The sequence below is a fragment of the Micrasema longulum genome, unplaced genomic scaffold (genome assembly GCF_059751315.1).
Source record: "Micrasema longulum isolate JH-2025_06_02 unplaced genomic scaffold, ASM5975131v1 h1tg000429l, whole genome shotgun sequence".
Taxonomy (NCBI): Eukaryota; Metazoa; Arthropoda; class Insecta; order Trichoptera; family Brachycentridae; genus Micrasema; species Micrasema longulum.
Window position 1 is genome coordinate 536,658 of NW_028277629.1, and position 22,448 is coordinate 559,105.

Sequence of the window (22,448 nt, forward strand, 5' to 3'; positions counted from 1 at the left end):
AAAATTAATGCATTGTAATTAAAATGCATACAAGTTATATTTTTCATGATAGATTGTTTTAAGTGTATAAATAATGGGATTTGATCAAGACCTAAGTGTGTATTTATATTTTCTCCATTAAAACTTGGACCATGCATTTTATTCACTCTGTATTAATTATTTTGATAATAAACACAAAATAAATAATTATATGACATTTCCGTAACTGCCGTTTTTTTTTTCATATAAACAACCCTCTAATCCAAAAAATGTTTTTATAAAACATTGCATATTTGGCTAAATATTAAGATTTTTTAAAATTCAACATTGTAACATACATTAAAAATGCGTTTGTGTAAGTTTTGCGAACGCGCCAGCACTATTTAATCGAACTATGCATATGTGACTAGATTAAACGAGAAAGTATATTTATAAACCAGTGTTTTAATCCATAGCTTAATACCCATACATTGAACTATATTTATTTATTATTAAGAATCGCAGCGAAATTCAGACGAACATAGAAGCATCCTGTGTATATTTTAATATCATATCATTAGCAACTAACGAAGCAATAGTTGTCTATGTCACGCTCATAAGCGCGTCTAAGCGGGAGAGACAGAGATTATTTTCATAATGCGTATGCCGTGCGATGTCATACCATACGCTGATTCACAGATACTACTCAATGCGTTCGTGTAAGTTTTGGGAACGCGCCAGCATTAATAATCAACCAGCACTTTCCTTAAGATTAAAAAAAAAACGGCTACGGTTTTACAACGTTATTTTTTTTCTGTGCACTTTATTCAGTGGTTCTAATGTAGCCTGTAAAAAAAAATAATATGAACTTTCCGTATTTGGGCACCCTTATTACGGAGGCACAAAGGACCAAGAAGCGGATCGCCGCATTCAGCTGGCAAAGAGAATAAATAAGTCGTCTCGACAGAAAATGGAAGAGTCGCGGCATTCCGAGGGCTGGTCAGACCGCTGGCGTTCGACGGCTTCCATTATGCCTCAGGGACGTGGACACCGAGGGCCAGGGAACGCGAGAGGACTGGCGCATTTGAAATCTGGCGTCGGAAACGACCGCTGCGAGCACATCGGTCAGAGCGCAGAATCGATACTGAGTGAACTCGGCGTGTCCACGCGACGCGAGCAGCGCACCCTTCGGGCACGTCGCGAGGGCGAGGACAGCCCGCAGCCCGCCGCCTGGAGCGACGGACCATGCCTGGAACGGCCGATTGTATAGTAGAAGAGGAAATGGACGTTTACAAATGAGGCGGACTGATGTTATCAAGAGTCACCACAGATGTAACACTACACGACGCACAAGTCCGCGAGAATGCCGGAGGACCGAGAGGGACGAGGGAGACGCGTCCAGGAGCGGCGAAACTACTTCCTCCACATACCCGAAAACCCCTTTAAAGACCGCGGGTCTTCCTACCAGTTTCGCTCACACAAAAAACAATGTTTTTTGTCAATAAACGAGTTACTACTTTAAAAACATAAATTTCATATAAAGCGATTTTAATTAACTTTCACTGTGCGTTTGGTAAATTATATGGAGGGCATTTGTCGGATATTGTCATTTTTCGTCATGTCCATATCGCAAACACGATTGGTAACAAAACTGTGTTCACTTGTTTCAAATTCAGTTACAAAACTCTATGTCCATTACAGCATATTTATAAATTTAATGACATCAAATTACATTATTACGATGATTATTTTTTTAATTTCTTAACTCAGGAACTTGATGGTCAGGTTCATCGTTACCAAAAACCGATTAGAAAGAGGAAGACTTTATTTTTAACCCAAACAAAGGAAATAAAGAAACGGCCGTGTTTTAAATAAAACGTATTTTGTTTGTGAAAATTTGAGTAATTTTACACAACCTGTTTATGCGTAGTTATTTTTTTTAAATTTTTTTATTTATATTTTTCATTGATAAACCCTTACGGGTTACATACATTTAACAAAATATTTTTACATTTAAAATTCACATTCTACTGTTAATAATAATATTTTTAACATATTTTGTAAAGGTTGTCTGAGTCTTTTGTTTAGTTTTGTCTGGTAGTTTATAGTATAATTTCAGTCCATGGTTTATTAGTCTCGATTGTCCTTTTCTCGTTTTAAAACATTGTATATGATATTTTTCTGATATTCTCGTATTGTGTTCATGTTTACTACAGTTTTTTTCAAGTTTTAATTCTTCGTCTACAATTACATCAGTGGCTAATTAATGAATTCTAGTTTAAAGAGTTCAGTTACATTTAATTGTTTAGTTTGTTTAAAAAATTCTTTAATTGCTGTTAGATAGGGTAGGTCATATACTAACTCTAGTATTTTATTTTGCTGTCTTTGTAGTCCGTTTATGTCATTTTGATTTCCTGTTCCCCATAGTAGTCGCATATAACATATTTTAGTTTTTACATAGGCTTCATACATTAAAATTTATATTCATACTTATAGCTTATAGTATACGCAAACTATATTTATTTTTGTCGTGAATGTAAATGGTTGTAAAAGGTAACTTGGTGTTTATTGAACACTTCCGTAATTTACATAGACTATTCGTCGCCATACGGAGCGGGCATACAAGGTTTTCCTACTTGGCCTAATAAGGAGACTCTACGTACATTACATAGCCACTAGCCACTTGCAGTAACAGAAGTTTAGTTACCCCGGCAGATTGTGAAGCTCTACAAAGTATAAGGTATTGTTATCTCGTCCAGTGTTCAAGGAACGGATGGAATCCATTGAACGAGACACCTCCTATCTTCTTGCATTAAGGAAATTAACAATAGCTCTGCGTCGAGCGTCTTGTGACCTGTACACGAAACGTTCGTCTTATAGCCGTGTGTGACATGTCTTAAATTAGCAGAACCTTGAATGAAAATATGTCTACAATAATTATCGTCAAGTGTCACATTCGACCTTTCTAGAACAAAGACCATTATGATAAGTAAACAAACAAATACGCCGTTTCCCTAGAGAGGTAGGCAGAGGATAGGACGCCACACGACTATTTCTCCTTGCCATTTGGTCTCGCCAGTGTGTCTTTTCAGTTTTCTGCACCCATCAACATTCGCGTAGTAAATCATTTTGGCCTTTTGTTTCGCTGTCCGTTCGCTCCGCATGCCCAAACCAACGCAGCACCCCTTTCTTAATTTTTCCGATACTTATTGCTTGCCTCAGCTCTGCACGATGTCCGGATTTCGACATTTCGCACCCCCAGAAGTACACGGTGGTAAGTCTAAGTTTGACGATTTTATAAGAGGGCAAAAACAAACTATTAAAAATGTATTAATGCAGTCATTATATTTTAAAATAAAATATTTATTAAATTGTTATTTCAATCGGAGTCCCCGGCGTTGTCGCATTATTACGCAAATAAAGTTAAAGGTCAATTTTTGTATGATTTCTTCCAGTATATTCGAGTATTATTTTTCGTTTGGTGATCCGAGCCCTTTTACTTTCGCAGTAATTTTACCCCCGTAACTGTAAGAACGGATAATAAAATAAACTTTTAAATCGAAAAGTTCTATGAATCGTTACTTGAACTGAATATTTCAAAAGACGTTTTTTTTAATGAGCTATTTGACTTACCTATCTTGCAAAGCGACAGAGATAAATAATTTATATATTATAATCGCCTAAATAAATTTACCTGTAAATTATTTTTGAAGGTAATATTTTTCTAATGCCTATAAAGGTTACCTCTAAATTCGTTTTTAAGATAATATTTTTATTTACTTAAAATGTTTCGTTTTCGAATATTATTCGTAAAATAGGATATTTATTATTTGCCGACAATTTTTTTCATCATCGTTATTCCTTTTCGCACCTAATGGTGCATAGGACAGAGCATTGGTACACCAATCGCAGCATACCTTGATCATTTTTATGTTACATGAAGGTAAGATTAATCAGTCTTACGCTTCAGGGGCTATGAAATATTCCAGTGCAAAAACATTGTTTTAAATCAATATTTCGAGTCAACCGTGTCGGGAATCGAACCCGAGACTTTTTCCATCGTAAGCAAACGCGCTGACCATTGCCATTACCGCTAGCCAACTGCTGCTTGCTAGTATGATAGTAATACTGTAGCATTATAATTACTGTAGTGTTCTTCTCGGTATTTGACTTGTTTGATTTTAAAGAATATAGAAGTTTGTGGTATATCTCTCTCAACAAATGCAGTGCCTTATGCACCACTGGGAGCGGAAAGGGGCATGATGATAATAAATGAGAAGGTAAAATAACAAAGAATTTTCTCTACTGTCTGGATGGTCAATGAATGACTTTTATAGAATAAATATAAATAACATTTACACATGTAAAATAAAAAAATCGGGTTGTGGCTCTGTGGCTATTTGACTAGGTGTCTCGGACTCACGGATCAAAGGTCCGTAGTTTGAATCCCACTCTACCCCAATTTGATTCCCATTTTCTAATAGCGAGTTATTTACAACTTGTTGAAAATTCTAGTACCATCACGCCATTTCCCCGTAGGGGAAGGTAGATACACGCTTATATTTAGATTCCACAGATATATTTAGGTAAATCATAAGAACGCAAATAATCCTTTTTTTAAATAAAAAGGAAAAAAATGTTGTTTAACCCATTACGTAATTATAACTGTAAATAAAAGGTAGCAGTTAATAAAAAAAATAGCTGAACTGCCGAAATGTACAGAAAAATAGGTCCGCAGAAGCCGTACTCAGCAAGCAAATTGCCCTATTAATGGCTGAATTCTGACTTGCATGCGAACGGTATCTGGGATGGTATTCTAAACGCAAAAGCGCGCGAAGATAACGCATTTTTAACGCGTATTTACGTACTAAATACAAGCTAACAGAGCGATCTCTCCGCGCTCTATTCCGTTCAGAACACCAGCCCTGGGCGCGCAAAACAGTGAGTGAGATCTCTCTCTAGTATAATGTTTGGAAACATACTAACTGATCTCTTGTATATTTGGATTATACATACTTCCAGAAAACATCTTATAGAAATGCTTCCCAAGAAAAAATTGGCGACGAGCTAGAAATAATATTTTCTTTAAGATAGGGTCAAAACACCAATGAATGACCGTTTAAGGTTCAGCTTGTAGTGAAATTCACATTAAAGGTATAAATTTCATTATTTAAGCGTACAAAATAATAGAAAACAATAAAAAACACATTAATTTTTCTAAGCACTTTAACTTTTTTATTGAAATACGAGTATAACAATTATAATTAATATTACTCTAAAAAAAGAGCAGAATCACCAGTGAATGGCCACTACTACCCCAGTCAAAAAATATTCAGATTTAGTTACATTATAAAACATTATAAAACACCCTAACACATTTGAATATGGATATATTCAAAGAATTGCATAAGAAATAGCACCAAATAAAACACTTTTTTTTCCTTTTAGCACCACAACAGGCCAGGAGGCCCAATTACAGTGGTGAATTACAACACAGAATACCCAGGCTTGAGAAAACTCACAATATTTTTTTTGTGTTCTCACCGGGAATCGAACCCGGAACCTTCCGTGCGTGAGTCTCGCGTCTTGACCACTACACCACGGAGGCCGCCAATACTTACCACACCTTTCCTTATAAAAACGCTATCAATCTCAGAACAATGACGGGAAGACACACTATTACCTTTTGACAACTCACAGTTCAAAACTGATAGATTTGTTTCTTACCAAAAGATGTGTCCGCCTACTGCTTTTGTCATAGTTTCTAGTGTAAATTATTTTTTGACTGGACACATGTAGCAATTCTTATTATATTGTGTTTTATTAACCAATGGTCATTTACTGGGGGATGGTCATTGACTGGTGCTTTGACCCTATAAGTATCGCAAAAAACGCTTTTGAACATTCTTTATTTCAAAGATGTGGTACGATTCAGAAGGCTGCCAAATAATGGAACAGTATTCTCTAGTATGCTGCGGACTAGTGCATCATACAATGTGCGAATTGCAGTGGTAGTATCGACATACCCAGAGTTTCGAAGTACAAAGCCAAGCATCTCACTAGATTTATCTACAACACTATTGTTTAGGAAGATAGGTTGATTGGGTGGGGGAGGGGGTGTGGGGTACCACAAAATAAAACAAAAGTAGGTCAGTGGGGTAGTAGCGCTAGAAGTAGGAAATTGGAAACATTATTGTAGGATCATTACGATGAAACCTGATGAGATTTAAAGAACTAAGAAATATTGAAACTGCAAATATGAACTCAAATAATCTATGGTTTTTGGCAAAATGATGAGTTTTGCCATGGGTATATTTATAGCTCTTAACACATTCAATCAACAGAACACTGAAAAAAAAATATGAGCGTAAATGTATTATTTATCGACCCACCAGGGCTGCATTCGACGAAAATGCATATAATAAAAAATTGGAAGGATGTTATTTTTTGTAGATAAAAAAAATGTATTTGAACGTATACAGACAACATTAGGATTTTATGTAGATTCAGATTCTTTACTAAAATTCCTTATAATTTCTACCCGTTTATTTGTTTTTACTGGATTTTTGGTAATGCTAAAATAATATTAACTAATATTTAATACATTTTTGAAAATCGTATTCCTACATTAAGTTCACCCCTGTTGGTAAAAAGATCAGAGTTTGACATATACAAAATAATTTTATCTACTTACAAATGAAAAGTTACATCGTCTTTTTTAAGTTTATCCGAACGATTTTTACACGCTTTCACGACGCAATCAGGCATTTTGATTTCAAATTAAATGTCAGGCTCGTTTCAAAACCCGGCTGTGGGTTAAAAAATGAGTAAATACGCGTTGGGCATGATTGAGCGTTTGTCATAATTTTTAAAGGGCTCAGGGTGCATCTATGTGTATTAATAGGTCGATGATTTTATTAAGGAACACCGAACCTGTTTCTATGATTGAATAAAAGCATTATGAAGTAATGTTTTGTAAGCATACTTAATAATGTTTAATTGTAAGAGAAAACGTGGTCTGACTTTTCTTTCAAATGTATTCATGTATTTTCTCCCTGGATTATGGCACTAGAGCAGTGATTTAACATTCAAATTATATTTTTTGTTTGTCCAAATATTTGTAGACAAGAACTGGATTCAACCCCCTTGTGAGTAATTAAAATATTACATTACAAAATAAATGAAGAACATTTTATAGAGGGGAATATAGAAATCTAGACATTTGCAGGGCTTATTACACTCTACCACATAATGGCGAATGTAACACAGCGTGCAAAGTGGCCACTTAAATCCTGTAAATGTCTAGACTTGTATATTCCGTTCTATATCTCCGTTGTAAAATATTTTTTTATTTACTCCTTTCAGCCCGGGTATTTATTCGGATATACACGAATTTTAAGATTTTTTTACTCTCGTACCTACCGAAATTTAAAAAAGGGTGTAGTTTATTTTTTAATTTGACAGGCGCCGTAGCGCAGTTGGTTAGACGGTCAACTATTACTTGGTAACAGTACTTGGTAACTATGGGTACATTTTCGTAACATAACAAAAAAAATACTCTATAGGGCATGTCTATGTATTATATATGTCAATGGCACGACCAAATCAAACAACTTGAAGAAGGAAATGTCAAAAGTCGGAATAATTTGGCGTGCGTGCGTTAGCAAAGACAGAGTGATATGGCGTTCTCTCCTCTCTGCCTACCACTAAGGAGAAACGGCGTGGCGGTTTGTTGCTGCTGTTATACATAACCTAATTTAAACACTTATTATCATACAAAAAACTAAACAACATGTTTTCTGAATTTAGCTGTTTGTTCAAGAATAAAAAGCAGGTTCAGTGCCAAGGAAAATTAGATATGAAAAAATGTTTTCTTACACGCGGTAAATATTACAACACTTAATTGCACAGCGAAGTATCTCGAAAATGTGTGAAAAAAAAATGTGAAAATAATTTCTAATAAAAATAAACTACTTAAGAATTACGTCACAAGGTCTTCCGAATACCAATGATAAGTTTTGTGATAGATTTCCGGTTACCGGAAAGCAAACTAACTATTCCCTAGAACTCACTGACTAGAACTTGTGACATCACTGGCGGAGTACTTTTAAAATTACAAAACTTAAAAAAAACAGAGCTGATAATAATATGATACATAAAACAAATATTTTTGGCTTAGTTTGATAGTCTTAGAAAAAATAAGAAAGAAAAAACAAGGACCTCGTTATAAAAAAAATAAAAAAAACAATTAAGTACATCAGAGAGGGAATATGGAAGTCTAGAGCAGTTTAGGGCTTATGACCTTTCATTGGCTGGTTTAAGTGGCCACTTTACACACAGTGTAAAATTCACCATTCTGCCTATGTTTGAAAATCCACATTTCCACAACTCTTCCATCTGTTGACATTTGTGAAGTAAAAAGCTGGAACCTTTATCATGCGAGTGAGATTAATTAGTAGGTGAATTGGTTCAGTTGGATAAATCTAACCCCCCTGAGGTTTTAGCTCTTTTACTTCACAAAAGACTAAGAATTGAGGTAATGTGGATGTTCAAACACAGGCAGAATGGTGAATGTTACATGGTGTGTAAAGTGGCCACATAAACCAACCAATGATAGGTCATACGCCCTGTAAATGCCTAGACTTCCATATTCCCTTCTCAAAAATGTTTTCCCTCTCTGTTGCAACAAATTTAAATATGAATAACTACCGAGGAAGGAAACCCAGCCAGTCTGCAAGCATTTGGACATACTCAAAACATTGTTCAAACTTACTCATTTGTACTAATTACATTTGTAATGTTGTATGGGTCAGCCTATTATAAGCGATCACCAGAGTTGTGTATGCTTAATATTAACAAACCACTTTTCCAACATTGTGTTAACTGTATTTTTTACTTATGGCAGAAGAGCTACTTACCTGATATATCATAAATTGCAAAACATAATTAGCCTCGCAGGAATCGCCGCCGAAAAGATGGAAGAACATGTAGGAATCTACCTCACAGAACAGCAATCCTCCGGAGAACAGACCCCATAGGTTTATAGTAAAGAAGAAGAAGACTTGGCGCTTGAGATCCCTAGATGGAGCATATGGTATTCAAGAAATCGATCCAGGCATTACTGCCTGCGACCAACTTTCGTGTATCCTCCCAAGTCGGGTCATAGGTGGAGGTACAGGACTGTGAGAACCTCACGCCTTGTAAAGTAGGCGAGCGTGGCTAAGGCTCTCAGGAATAAGCAAATGATATTGAAAAATTGGTTCATTGAGCAAATATCCGTCTTGTGGCGTAGTGGTTAGAATATTCAACTACTGTGTATGGGACCAGGTATAATTCCCGAGGTTGACGTGAAACATTTATTTACAGGTGTTTTTCACCACAATATTTCACAATTCTTGGACCAGTACCTGAAGCAAAAGTCTAATTAGTATGCCTTTGTAAGAGAGGGTTTGATCATGTAGAACGAATGGATGACCAAAGAATGGTAAAACAGGTATACATGGCTAGAATGAACGGTAACGTAGGACGTGGACGACGAAGAAACACGTGGCATCATCAAATAAATCAACATCTCAAGTCTGGTCACGTTGAAAGCGGACACAGCCGAAGGGAATGTATGACAAGGAATGTGGAAGAAGTTAGGAATGTAAGTCAGGATAGACGTGTGTGGCAGTCCATCCTCTCTACCTACCCCTACGGGGAAATGACGTGATATTAGTAGTAGTAGCTTATATAATAAAATACTTAGATTTATTCGCATGAATCACTTTTCATTGGCCAATTTGTAGAATTGCATTTATTTGACCTTATTTCCAAAATTACATATCTTCTATATATGATAGGAAACTAACTCGTTAAAAAACTGAAACTAATGATGTAAAAACAACAAAAAATACAGTATTTTTCTTATATTCCTAATAAGCATGATGTCATATTCTTCATATTTATGTAACAAGTACTTATATGTCTTTGTACTTTAATTTGTGTATATAACATTTTTTATATGATCATACTTAAGTACTTATATAATAAAACAATATGCGATTGTTTTATGCGATAAGATTTTAATTATAACATTTATTTTGGGTCTTTGTGAGTAAAATAGCCTGTTGGAGATAATCTAGTAATGAAAAAAATATATACGAAGTACTTGGTGAATTTTATGTTTAAAATCAATGTATCTGAAAGCATTCTTTCAAACCATCATAACATATTGAAAGATCAAACCATCTACCTTCTTATCTTTTATTGCCTTCATAATGGCTGGATATGATCTGATAAGAACTAATTATTCATAAATAGACTAATAAGTAATAAGCCAATAATAGATTACTTGCTATTATTATGTTTCTAGGTTATGGGCAAGTGGAAATGACAGATTCTAGAATATTAAAGACAAATTTTGCTATTGACTATGAAAATTTCTGTAATAATTAAAATCGAGGAGCATTTTGAAGATTACTAAGAATAATCGCCAGACTATTTTAAGAAATTCACTGTTTTATCCGATCAACACAACAGTATTGACAAGTTGTTGTATTCATTGATTATATATTTTTGGATAATGGGTAAAAAACGAATTAACATAATCTTATACACTGAATAATAAGTTTTATAAATGAAATGAAATGAAGAAATTCGACGTGTTTAGTAATAAGGTGATGTACATAGGTTTAACATTGGTCATAATTTTGACAATGTGCTTTGTCAGGATTGAATAAAGAAGATCTCGAGAACAGCTGATGGCTCGTATTTCCGTTTCTAGGCAATATGTCTAACTCTAGACTGCGTCCAAATCGTGCACTCGAAATGAGTTTATCTTAAAATAGACCATGTTGTATCGGTAAGGTTCGTCAATAGTTAGAGGTTATGTAAACAAAGGACGAAAACAAAGGGTACCTTGAAATATCCTCCTTGATAGAGGGTATCGGGAGGTCCAAATATCGCAACTTCCCACTCGAATAAGTTTTCTTCTCCGACCAGCTTGACCCTGAAGCCCTCCACGGGTTCCTCTTGGAGGCTCTTGTATTCCAGGGCCAATGCTCGGAGGGCTGAACTAGACGGGGTAACAGACATTTTGAGTGTATTTTTTCTAGATTTCGCTCACGGAATTAAAAACACGCTGAAATTTTTCACCGCGATCAATGCCGCGCCACCGACACTTTCACACACAATATCAATTCCCTTTCTACACTGATAATCTTTCACAATGCAAAATTTCTATTTCAAACAAACATAACGCCAACGCGCAACGATCTTTGACGGAGTCGAATTATAATCACTCACTTTAAATAGCCAATACTGTAAGGGTGTTAACAAAAATAATAACAGTAATCTGCATTCAAAATTTGTGACTTATAATGCCCAAACGCGACCAACGTTGGCAAATGAATAAAATAAACAGTATTCTAGAACAGGCAAACGCGTCGTACGACGACTTCAAGGAAAACAGCTGTTATTTCCGTATACAGCTGCGCAACTTTCTGCGCAGTTACTCGCTGTATTACCGACATCTCTGAAAGTGTTTTGTAACGCAGAATCTTTTAAATTTCTTAACGTGTGTTCATAAAATGTATTAAAAAAATAAACAGATGGCAGAAATGGTACACTTTTAGGTGATAAATAAAAATAAAACCATCTGTAATATTTTAGCGGTTTTCCCAATTTCATTGTTCATAAATTAATTGTTTGCACTTATAATTTTTTTCAGGGTCTAATTTTTGAATCTCGTTTTTAAAATACGCAAATTGTTTAAATAAGCTATTTTGCTCGAGATAATACAAGGTCCTGTGGCGCAACGGATAACGCGTCTGACTACGGATCAGAAGATTCCAGGTTCGAATCCTGGCAGGATCGAAATCCTTTTTGGTCCGTTAAATTTTTATTTTTACATAATATGCCTGTGGAATTTATGCGAAATTTTAAAGCTTGGTTTTATTTTAAATATTTCATCGTAGCTTTCTAAATTGATTTTACTTATTTTTTATACTTAAAATTAATTATACTAACGTCTTCTTCTATGTTCACACTGATCTTTTGGTTCTTTTCAAGCGTTGTCTAGCAGGTGAAATGGTCAAGCCGGGTGAATCTCACCCACGTAATAAAGGTTTCAGCTCTTTTACTTCACAAAAGTCAACAGATGGAAGAGTTAGGGAAAAGTGGGTGTTCAAAAATAGGCAGAATGGTTAATGTTACTCGGTGTGTAAAGTGGCCAATTAAACCATCCAATGACAGGTCATAAGCCATGTAAATGCCTAGACTTCCATACTATCTTCTCAAAAATGTTTTTCCTCTTTGTTGCGACAAATTCAAATTTATTTTTAACCCCGTCCTAATTTTGGAAAGGTAACTGTGCCGAATGACCTATGGAAGAATGGAGGGGGTAGGTTCAAAGGAACCCGTACCATCGTTTTTCATGGTACGTTTTACCAATAAATTTGTTACCTAACGCCCTGCGCTCTGATTTCTTTGTTTGATTTTTAGAACCCATTAACATACACTTACAAGCACCCGCTTCCTGATCCAGACCAAATCAACAAAATTGTTAATTATACTTTTTTTCCTCAAAAAAAATATTGTTACGCAGTGTTTAAAGTGGCCACATAAATCAGCCGATGACAGGAGATAATCCCATCCATATGCCTAGAAAATTGTATTCCTTTCTTTAAAATGTAAGTCAGTTACAACAAAGATAGAGAAAATAAAAATACCAAAACTCTCTCCTGTTTTTTCGCCCGCTTTTTTTTTTTCGCCCGCACCTAGAGTATTCCTCTGTTATCTCTATCTATCTATCTCTATCTCTCTCTATCTATTCTCTCAGCTTTTGCGAATAATCTCTTAGGAATAAATCTTATTTAATAAGTACACACGTACGACTTATTTTTTATTGCATTGTATCCTGTATAAAAAAATATGTATTACATCTTAATATATAAATCTATTTTGTGTAATTCTAACTGGAGATATATATGCATGTAAACTTGTATGGACGAATGCTTTCAAATTGTATGTTTTCTAGTATGTATCTTTGTTGAATTACCCAATAAAATAAAATAAAATAAAATTATCTGTTCTCCATATTATGATGTTCTCATCAAAAATATTGAATCAGTTCAACATCGATTTTTAAGAAAGATAGGCTGGGGGTTGGGCTTATCTAGAGACTAATATACCGATAATGAGCTAGAAACTAGCTTTTTTTATTCTTTTTTTTTATGAAAAATAAATATTTGCGTTCTTATGATTTACCCCAATATTTGATTTTGAGGGCCATTTTCAACGAGTTCTAAATATCTCACTATTCGAAAATGGTAATCAAGTTGGGGTATAGTAGGATTCGAACCACGGACCTTTGGTCCGTGAGTCCGAGACACCAGCCACAGGACCACAACCCGATTTAATACATATTCTTTTCAGACCGTCGAAATAAATCCGAATTTCTAGTCCTATTTCAAATTCTCAACTTACTCTTTGATGCAATTGAACTATTGAGCTCAATAAAATTAAATATCCCAACTAGAAACTTCATGCAAAACTTACTCTTTCATACCGATAACCATAGAACTAACTATGGTTTTCATTCCCCTAAGCCCAGAATTCTTAAGTCTGCCAACAAACATACCAGTCGTGATTTCTTTGATAACAAGTTGTCTTCTTTCAAACGATCACTGAATCAAATTCAATTATAAACACCTCTCTTCCGCTTCCACTCCCACCAAATCTACCATACACCATTGTGTCTTTCTTCCTTTATAATAATTTTATATTTAGAAATATGTCCTTAAAAATGCCCATTGGGCGTATATATAAATAAATAAACAACTTTTCCTTTTACAAATGTATTCTCGTATTTTCACCCTGGATTATATATTTACTATTGGCGTGTTTTTATCGTTTCATTTTTTGATAAATCGTTCACCAAAAACATTTCAACGCGCCCAGTTTTATCTACCGTCTTCGAACGTACGGTATACAAATATAACTGTTTTTGGAAAACGCAAAAGGTACCGACACAGTCAATGTCATTTTGACACCATTAGAAACATAGATTTTGTTAATTTTAGTTAGTTATATATCAGTCCGACGTGCAGTTATCTTTTTCGAACAGTATCGGGAAGGCATTTGCGTGAGAGTGAGAAAAATAATGTTCAAATGCCTATTCATCAAAACTATCAGCCACCGCATATCCTCTTAAACCAACAGGGCCCCGAATACAACGGGAAGTTATTATTTATCTTCAATTTTATCTTCAAAGTAAAATTGGGTTTTCTGTAGTGAAAAGCAGAATATGCATATATTTTTTTCTTATAAATATGTTTAATTATAGGCTACCGACGAAAATACTAAATAATCATGCTAACATACTCATTTTCTTACACAAATATCGGTTTTTCTTTATAGACAGTCGAAGATAACTCTGTTAACTTCCCATTGTAATCGGGGCCCTGGTCCTAGAAGAAATGCAAAAATTGAAAATATTTTCAAGGGTTGCCTGAATTCTATGAATTTGGGACTCACCCACACCTAAATAAAGGTCTCAGCTCTTAAACTTTACAAAAATTAGCGGATGAAAGAATTGAAGAAATATGGATGTTCAAAAGTAGACAGAATGGTGAATATTACACAGTGTGTAGTGTGTAATGTGGCCGCCTACACCAGCCAATAACTTACGCTTAGACTTTTATATTCCCTTCTTTAAAATGTTATCTATCTCTATTATAATATGTTGATCATTCTTGTCTACAAACATTTGGAATAACTTATAATATTGCTGATGTAAATTTATTGAGAACGTAGACGAAGAAGTAGGTAATATTATCAGTTACATGAACCTTTTTGTACATAATTTTCCGTTTTAAAGTTGACATGCGATGTATATTATCGATTAATTCAATATTCACTAACCCACGTCACAAGATATGTTTTTTATCGTTAGCCTACGTGTAAAACTTTTAAAGCAGAATAATTATTACAAAAAACAAGGGTTTGTCGTTTTTGCAAGCGCAACCAACTGTCAACAAGTTTTTTTAGATCGTACAAAAGACCGTCGATCGCTAATCGCCAGCCATTCACTAGTATACATACATAAATCTAATTTCAATGATCTACTAAGTTTATATGCGATAACATCAACTTTATTACTTTTACGAAAGTTTTATTAATTTGACTGTAGAAGCATTTTGTCTACAACACGCTATTTCGCTATTTGTGCTCTGGGCAAAGAAATAAAAAATTGTTGTTATTATTATTGTAATTTTTCCTTAACATTTTTTTTTAATAAATATTGATTTGCATTGAAGGAAATTGCCGTATACATTTCGAGAAGCCCGCCTTCTTCTTCTTATCTTTCCTCTTCCTGATGAAGGTTGGAAATCATCGCAGCGATCCTTACTTTGTCGGCAGCTGCCCTGGACAAGGACTGAGTGCTGCAATGGAACCTGTCACGCAAGTTTTTTAGCCAGGAGATGCGCCTTCTACCTGCACTGCGTCTTCCTTCAATCCTTCGCTGTAGGATGACTCGGCATGCCCGAAGTACTCAAGTTTTATTTTCTTAGTGGTCTTGAGTATCTTCTTTTTATACGTCGGAGAACGTCATCATTCGGACTCTATCCACCCAGAAGCTCGCCAATAACCAAAAAACAATTTCAAAACTGTGAATTTTTAAAAATAAGAATCAAGCCATGGGCGAGTTAATCTAATGTCATGATGAAATTTATTTTCTGCAAAAGACCTTAAAATTCATTCGTAAGGTAGGTAATTAATAACATGTTTACCACTTACTAATCATTGTAGTAAATAAGAAGTTTCTTTGTAATTATTGGTGCGATTCCTTCACTAAAATCGCTATCGACATTAAAAAATCAAATTTTACAGCAGAAAGTGTACTTTTAACCAAAAAATAAAACGAATTTTTTTGCTAAACATTGATTGTGGACGATTCTTGCCTTAATTCTTTTATCAAATTTGTGAATGAGTCATTGTTGTCTGTTACGTTAGTTTATAGAAAAACAATTTGTGGAATGACATTTTACAATACATTTTTAAATGTGTAAAAACCACATATTTTTTTACTTAGGTATACGATATTTCGTGTAGTTCTACGCTAGTCTGACGATGAAGCAGTAACCTCGAAACCGGTGTACGTATAACTGAAAATTAAAGAAGTTAAATAAAAGTTTATAAACAAATTAGTGTAGGTACTTTTTGTGTTTTTTTTTTGCACTACAACAGGCCTAATTACAGAGGTGAATTATAATACAGAACACCCTGGCTTGAGAAAAATCGCATTTATTTTTTGTGTTCCAACCGGGAATCGAACCCGGAACCTTCCATTCGTAAGTCAAGCGTCTTAACCACAACACCACAGAGGCTGCCGAATTCTTCGTACTTTAGTTATTTATAAAAATTTAAAAATCATTCGACGGGTTATTGAATTAACTTTTATGGATTTTAATTCACCTTAATAGTCTCAATTCGATGAGTAACATGTTCGTTGTAAGTATTTTAATTTTCAATATTACAAATATATTTTTGTTGCTTGACAGGCAACCCTGTTAAAGCCATCAATCAAATTTTTACCTATTGAAGAAGGTTCTACGAGACCGTTACTCAAAGCCCAAATTCCCGACGCTCGCTAAACGCCGGCGTCCGTCGCCGATGTCGCGTCGCGACGCTATGGGTTTAACGGCGAAGGCGTCCTGTTCGTTTTGTTCACTTTTAATTCCCAATCAGAAATAAAGTCAGTGTTTCGGTTAATTTTATAAACTTTCAATCATCATAAGAAATATGTTTATATACTGGTGAGTTCTTCCAATAATTCAAAAGTACACACATTGCACAAATGAAAATCTGAATCACCTTTTTATGTATCATTATAATCTTATTAAAATTACTTTATGTGAAATTCCATTTGAAAGTATTATCATCAAACCCCTTTCTGTACCGCATGGTGAATACTGCACTCCATTGAATGCAGTGAATCTCGATCAAACGATCGGATAAACAATTAAATATAACTAAACTCATTCAAATAGAATCCTTAAAATTTATTCACAAATAGGCCACTGATGCAACTGTAGACGAAGAACTAGAGCTTGAAAGAAATTTATTTATTTATTCATCGACAATTTAAAGAACCTTTTACAAAAAATTATTTACAGAAATAATCACAGCAGTTCACAATAATTATGTACTACATAATGAGGAAGTTCAGTGGTTTTTTAAAAAAAAAAAACGATTTTTTAAAGTTTTATATTTCTGAAATAACTCCGCGTGTAACGTCAGAGGTTCATTTCTGCTTATTCTCATTCAGTTCTTCCCATTGGTCCAGAAGCGACAAGCAGACCGGAAATCTTCCATAGCTCTTAGATCATAGGTTGATTTACATGAACCAGTGACGTCATTCAAAGTAGTGCGTTTTTATCAAAATATTTTTGATTATTTTTTCTGTACATTTTCAAGAAACTATGTAGGACAATTGAATGCTCTAATTTTTATCCCGCATAAGAAAACATTTTTTTATCCAATTTCCCGTAGGGCTGAAGTTCCTCATTATTGTGTACGTTATATGAGTACTTAATACGTAGTACATAATATGAAATAATAGAATAATAAAAATTAAACAATTAAGTGAACATTTAATACAAAAAAAGTAAAAAAAGAAACATAACATCTCCAAATAAAATATAAAAATAACCATGAGAAAATCTTATGTTCTAAATATAAATATATCTTAGTAAAGTTGAGAATAACTAGATAATAATAATAAAAAAAATAGTACAACATTAGAACTTTATAAATGAAAAAATTTTTAGAGCAATAAAAAAAAACTTCAATTAACTAAATAATATCTTTATTTGGTGAAATCATCATCATCATCAGCTGATAGGAAGAAGTTGCAATTTTGCAATAAATCTACTAATGTGTAACACGTTAAAACAAAAAAATCACGTATTCCAGGAAACAAAGTTCAATTTAATAATATATTTTAAAATAAATCTATTACTTTTCAAAAAAATAACGATTGTAGTAAACATGGACACAATACGAGAATATCAGAACAATATCACATTCAACGTTCTAATACTAGACGGGGACTATCGAGACTAATGAACCAATAGCTCAATCACAAATGACTATCGACGTGCTAATAAGCGACGTGATAACAATTTCTCACCATGGTTGTTTATCGTTTTTGCGATCACAATAGAACATCCGTGAACACCTAATATTAAATATTTACGTCTCGCGACGTACAACCATATTTGAATTTCGTATTCCAAAACTGCTATTTTTATTTATTTATCATGCTATTTATTGCATTTAGCCGGCGGTTGGCAAGCCAAATGTCAAGAAAAGTAGTCGCCATAGTAATTGTAATTTAATTTTTACTTTTTTGTATTAGATACTCCTTACTATTTTTCAAATGCAATATACGAGTATTGTATTCTTTTTTACAATAAACGCCGATTTTTCGCCAGTGAACTGTATTTATTTACGATGAAAACAATAAACAAATCGACACGAGCGTTGAATTGGAAATTACACAAGCGTTGACTTAAGGCTGTGATAGCTTAAGCATGTTCATTATTGTTCATTATGATCGCTCAAATGCTTAGTATGTTTTTAAGCACGTCCATAGTTTTTTTGTGATTTAGCTACATGGACTGAAATTATACTACAAACTACCAGATAAAACTAAACTAAAGACTCAGACAACCATAACAAAAGACTTTTAAAATATTATTATTAATAATAGAATGTGAATTAAAAAAATTAAAAAATACAATGTCAAATTTTATTTTACTTTACTAGGTAATTCAACAAAGATACATTCTAGAAAACATACAATTTGAAAGTATTCGTCGATACAATCTTACATGCATATATATATATATTCAATTATAGAATTACACAAAATAGATTTATATATTTAGATACAATGTATGTATACATATATTTTTTACAAGATACAATGCAATAAAAATTAAGTTATTCGTGGTACTTATTAAATAATATTTATTCCTAAGAGATTATTCGCAAAAGCTGACAGTGTCATTATTTTTTTTTATTGTTTCGGCGGTATATATTATATTCCCGACACACGCGGGCCATAGGTGTGTGATATGTAGCATTACTTGAAAACAATTGCAGTTTAAATATTTCCCGATGTCCGAGTGTTCTCAATCCCACATTTATCTTTTTTTTATTTAGGAGGTTAGTATCTACATTATATTTCAATATTTTATGCAGAAATTTTATATCGAAAACAGCGCGGCGTTTTATCAGAGAATCAAAATGAAAAAGAGTTAGAAGTTGCTTGTAATTTAAATTTGAACGCGGGTTAAACATTTGGGACTTATACAAAAGGTACTTTAAGAACTTTAAAAAAAAAAATTCCATCGAGTTTATATGATTTTGATATTGCGGACTCCATACGCATGAGGCATACTCAAGATTACCGCGAATCCAACTCATATATAGACATAATATATATATAATCCGCAAGGGTTAATAAATAAATCAATTTCAGGTGCCAGTCCAGGAATAATGAAATGAAGCCGTGTCGAACTACTTTAAACCAATATTACACGCCCACTCTTATAGAAATTAAACATGATGGAACTTGCCAACCCCCTACATTAAGAGGCGTTTTCATTTCCGTTTGACATCTCTTTTCGGGATTTTTACCTGAGACACAGTATATTATGTTTATCTAATTAAAAAAGGCAGCCATGAAGAATAACAAATATATTATTCATGCCATAATACCTTGAGAGCCTGCACCGTCAAAACATTCGCGAATAAATCATTTCAATTGTGTGTTTTTTAATATTTTTTTTTGTATATGTATCTTGATCTCCAGTTTGCAACGGCAAAGCCTCTTGTCCTTTAATACAGCGATAAGTGTGTCAAGGATATCGTCAGCCTCGCTTGTTAAATTAAGGCAGTGACTTCCAGGTAATGCCTTATTGTCAGATTTACATTCCACATACTCAATACGTCTGTGCGTATTTCCTTTTGAGGATATAGTATTGATTTATGATGATATCTTTCTTGTGCATCGTCATTAATGTTGATTAACGGGGTATGACATTGCGCGTAACACTGTATTTCAAAATCACTCATTTTATATCGTGAAAGTTCGTTATAGAATTCAAAGGCTTCTTTACTCATTATTTTGGTCTCTTTAGATAGTTTTCGATATTCTTCTGATTACTCGCATCTAGAACAAAAAAAGAAGGGTGGTTAAAAATCCTTTTTTGGAACAGTCAAAAATTTATAGATTTTTAATGTATATATTAAACAATTCATATACATATTATCGTCGTCCATTCGCTCTACATGTGCATGCCAAAACCAATGCAGAACTCCATTCTTGATTTTGGAGAGACCGTATTTTGAAAGTATTCACTTCTTTCATCCTCGTTTTTCCAAATTATCGCTTCCATACATAAGTGTAGACATCAGGACTCAATTGTGTATGTACTGATAATTCACCTCCTGCAAACATTTTGTCAAGAATTGAAGGAATACAGATGTTCAAATATAGGCAGAATGGTGAATGCTACATAGTGTGTAAAGTGGCCACTTAAATCAGCCAATGATAGGCCATAAGCCCTCTAGATGCCTAGACTTCTATATTACGTTCTTCAGCTCTGTTGTAGTATTTAAATTTATTTCAACAGAGAGGGAAAACATTTTTCAGAAGGGCATATGGAAGTCTAGGCATTTACAGGGCTTATGACCTGTCATTGGCTGGTTTAAGTGGCCACACACTGTGTAAAGTAGCCACTTAAACCAGCCAATGACAGGTCATAAGCCCTGTAAATGCCTAGACTTCCATATTCCCTTCTCAAAAATGTTTTCTCTCTCTGTTGAAATAATTGTAAATATGAATAACTCACTACGGAGGAAATCCAGCCAGTCTGAAAGCATTTGGACATACTCAAACATTGCTGTTATAGTATGTTTATTTATTTATTAACGGACATTGTCCATTTATAGGGTTTACATATTGCAATAAAATAATATTTAAAAACATTTTTTTAAAAAAGAAAAGAAGCATTGACAAACATAAGGGGCATCGAGACAAGATCTGGACTATTTATTAAGTGCTCGTTTATATCGCTGTAAACTTAAACAAAAAAGTCCATATCTTGTCTCGAGTTAACAATACGACAAAGACGGGTCATTGGAGAATTAAGGTTATAGTTTGTTCTATGCTGATCGATGAACAGTACTTCATTGTTTCTCAACCTACGAGTCGGAATATGGAATTTTACTTGTCCCAGTAAAGATGGAACATCGATTATACCATTTAGTAAGCCGAACATATATATGGGATCAATATTAGTAGACTAGAAATATTTAATTTTTATTTTTCAAAAATATTTACATTATGGTCTTAAATTAAAGTCCCACTAAGTTGTATACATACAATTAGTCAGCAGGTTCTTATAAATTGCTTCCATTATTCATACTTAACCTACATTTATAATAATTTTACTTGAAAAACGTTACATATAATACCATATTTTATTGCACTATCTACAACTAAAAACTTCACTAATACAAAAATATTTTTTGATTTACCTTAATTTGAGCATACGTCTCACTCCTGTATTTAACTCAGTATTTTTAATATTGTTTGGTATCATGTTAAATATTTTAGGTATACTGTATTGCAGTGTCCTTTTGCCATATTTATTGCAATATCTAGGAACTGCTAGGTCTTTCGCACTAGTAAACTTGGTGTTGTAATCATGTACCAACTTGTGTTTGTACTCGGAGTGCGACGCATGCTGACAAATTAAGTTGTACCCAAGTAGAACCCTAACTGATAATTTATTTACAGATTTATACATCAATGATATTGAAATATTGCTGGCGGTATACATCTTTATGTAGTAGCAATTTGATCATAGAATTTTGCAAAGTTTGAATAAAATTAATGTTAGTTTCACTTGATAACCCTCAGGAAGTTATATCGTATCGTATAATTGATTCAGAGAGAGATAAATAAATAATTCGTAAAGTATTAACAGGGACATAATATTTTAATATGTACATTCTATTACTTATTGCTCTTAATCGCTTACACAAATTTCTAATATGTACATCCCATTTAAAATACCAATCTATAGTTAAACCCAAATAAACATACGGCTCAATATTTTTACACATGCACGGTTGCATAATATCACTGGATACATGCATAGTTATGTTAGTAATTTATTTTTGAGATGGTTCAATTTATAAATGTTGCGCCGAAAACAAAAGTAAATATACCGACGTATTGTATTAAAATTGGTTGATGTTTAAAATTAATAAGTTTTTTGATGTGATTTGTGTGCTGTAGTTAAAAATAATTCATGAATGAACAAGCATCGTGATCATGAAGTCCAAAATGTTAGATTTTTCGCGAGTAGATTTTCCAATGGACAATATTTTGCGCGTGCAGAGCGCTGTGCCGACTTCAGATGGAACCG

The 22,448-nt window shown here is 33.7% G+C and overlaps 1 protein-coding gene and 1 non-coding gene across 2 annotated transcripts in view; one reads left to right on the forward strand and one right to left on the reverse strand.

Annotated features, from left to right (window-relative positions):
• The window catches only part of LOC148281628 (ubiquitin-conjugating enzyme E2 R2), a 155,874-nt gene extending 144,457 nt beyond the window's left edge, over positions 1-11,417 (reverse strand). The window contains exon 1 of the mRNA XM_088226394.1: positions 10,858-11,417. Within this exon, the coding sequence (XP_088082520.1) occupies positions 10,858-11,034 (177 nt within the window). The 5' untranslated portion in view covers positions 11,035-11,417. The remainder of the gene's footprint in view (positions 1-10,857) is intronic.
• A 324-nt stretch (positions 11,418-11,741) lies between these two features.
• TRNAR-ACG (transfer RNA arginine (anticodon ACG)) lies at positions 11,742-11,814 on the forward strand. Its single transcript has one exon. It is a non-coding gene; the product is annotated as a tRNA-Arg (tRNA).
• Positions 11,815-22,448: the final 10,634 nt, after the last annotated feature.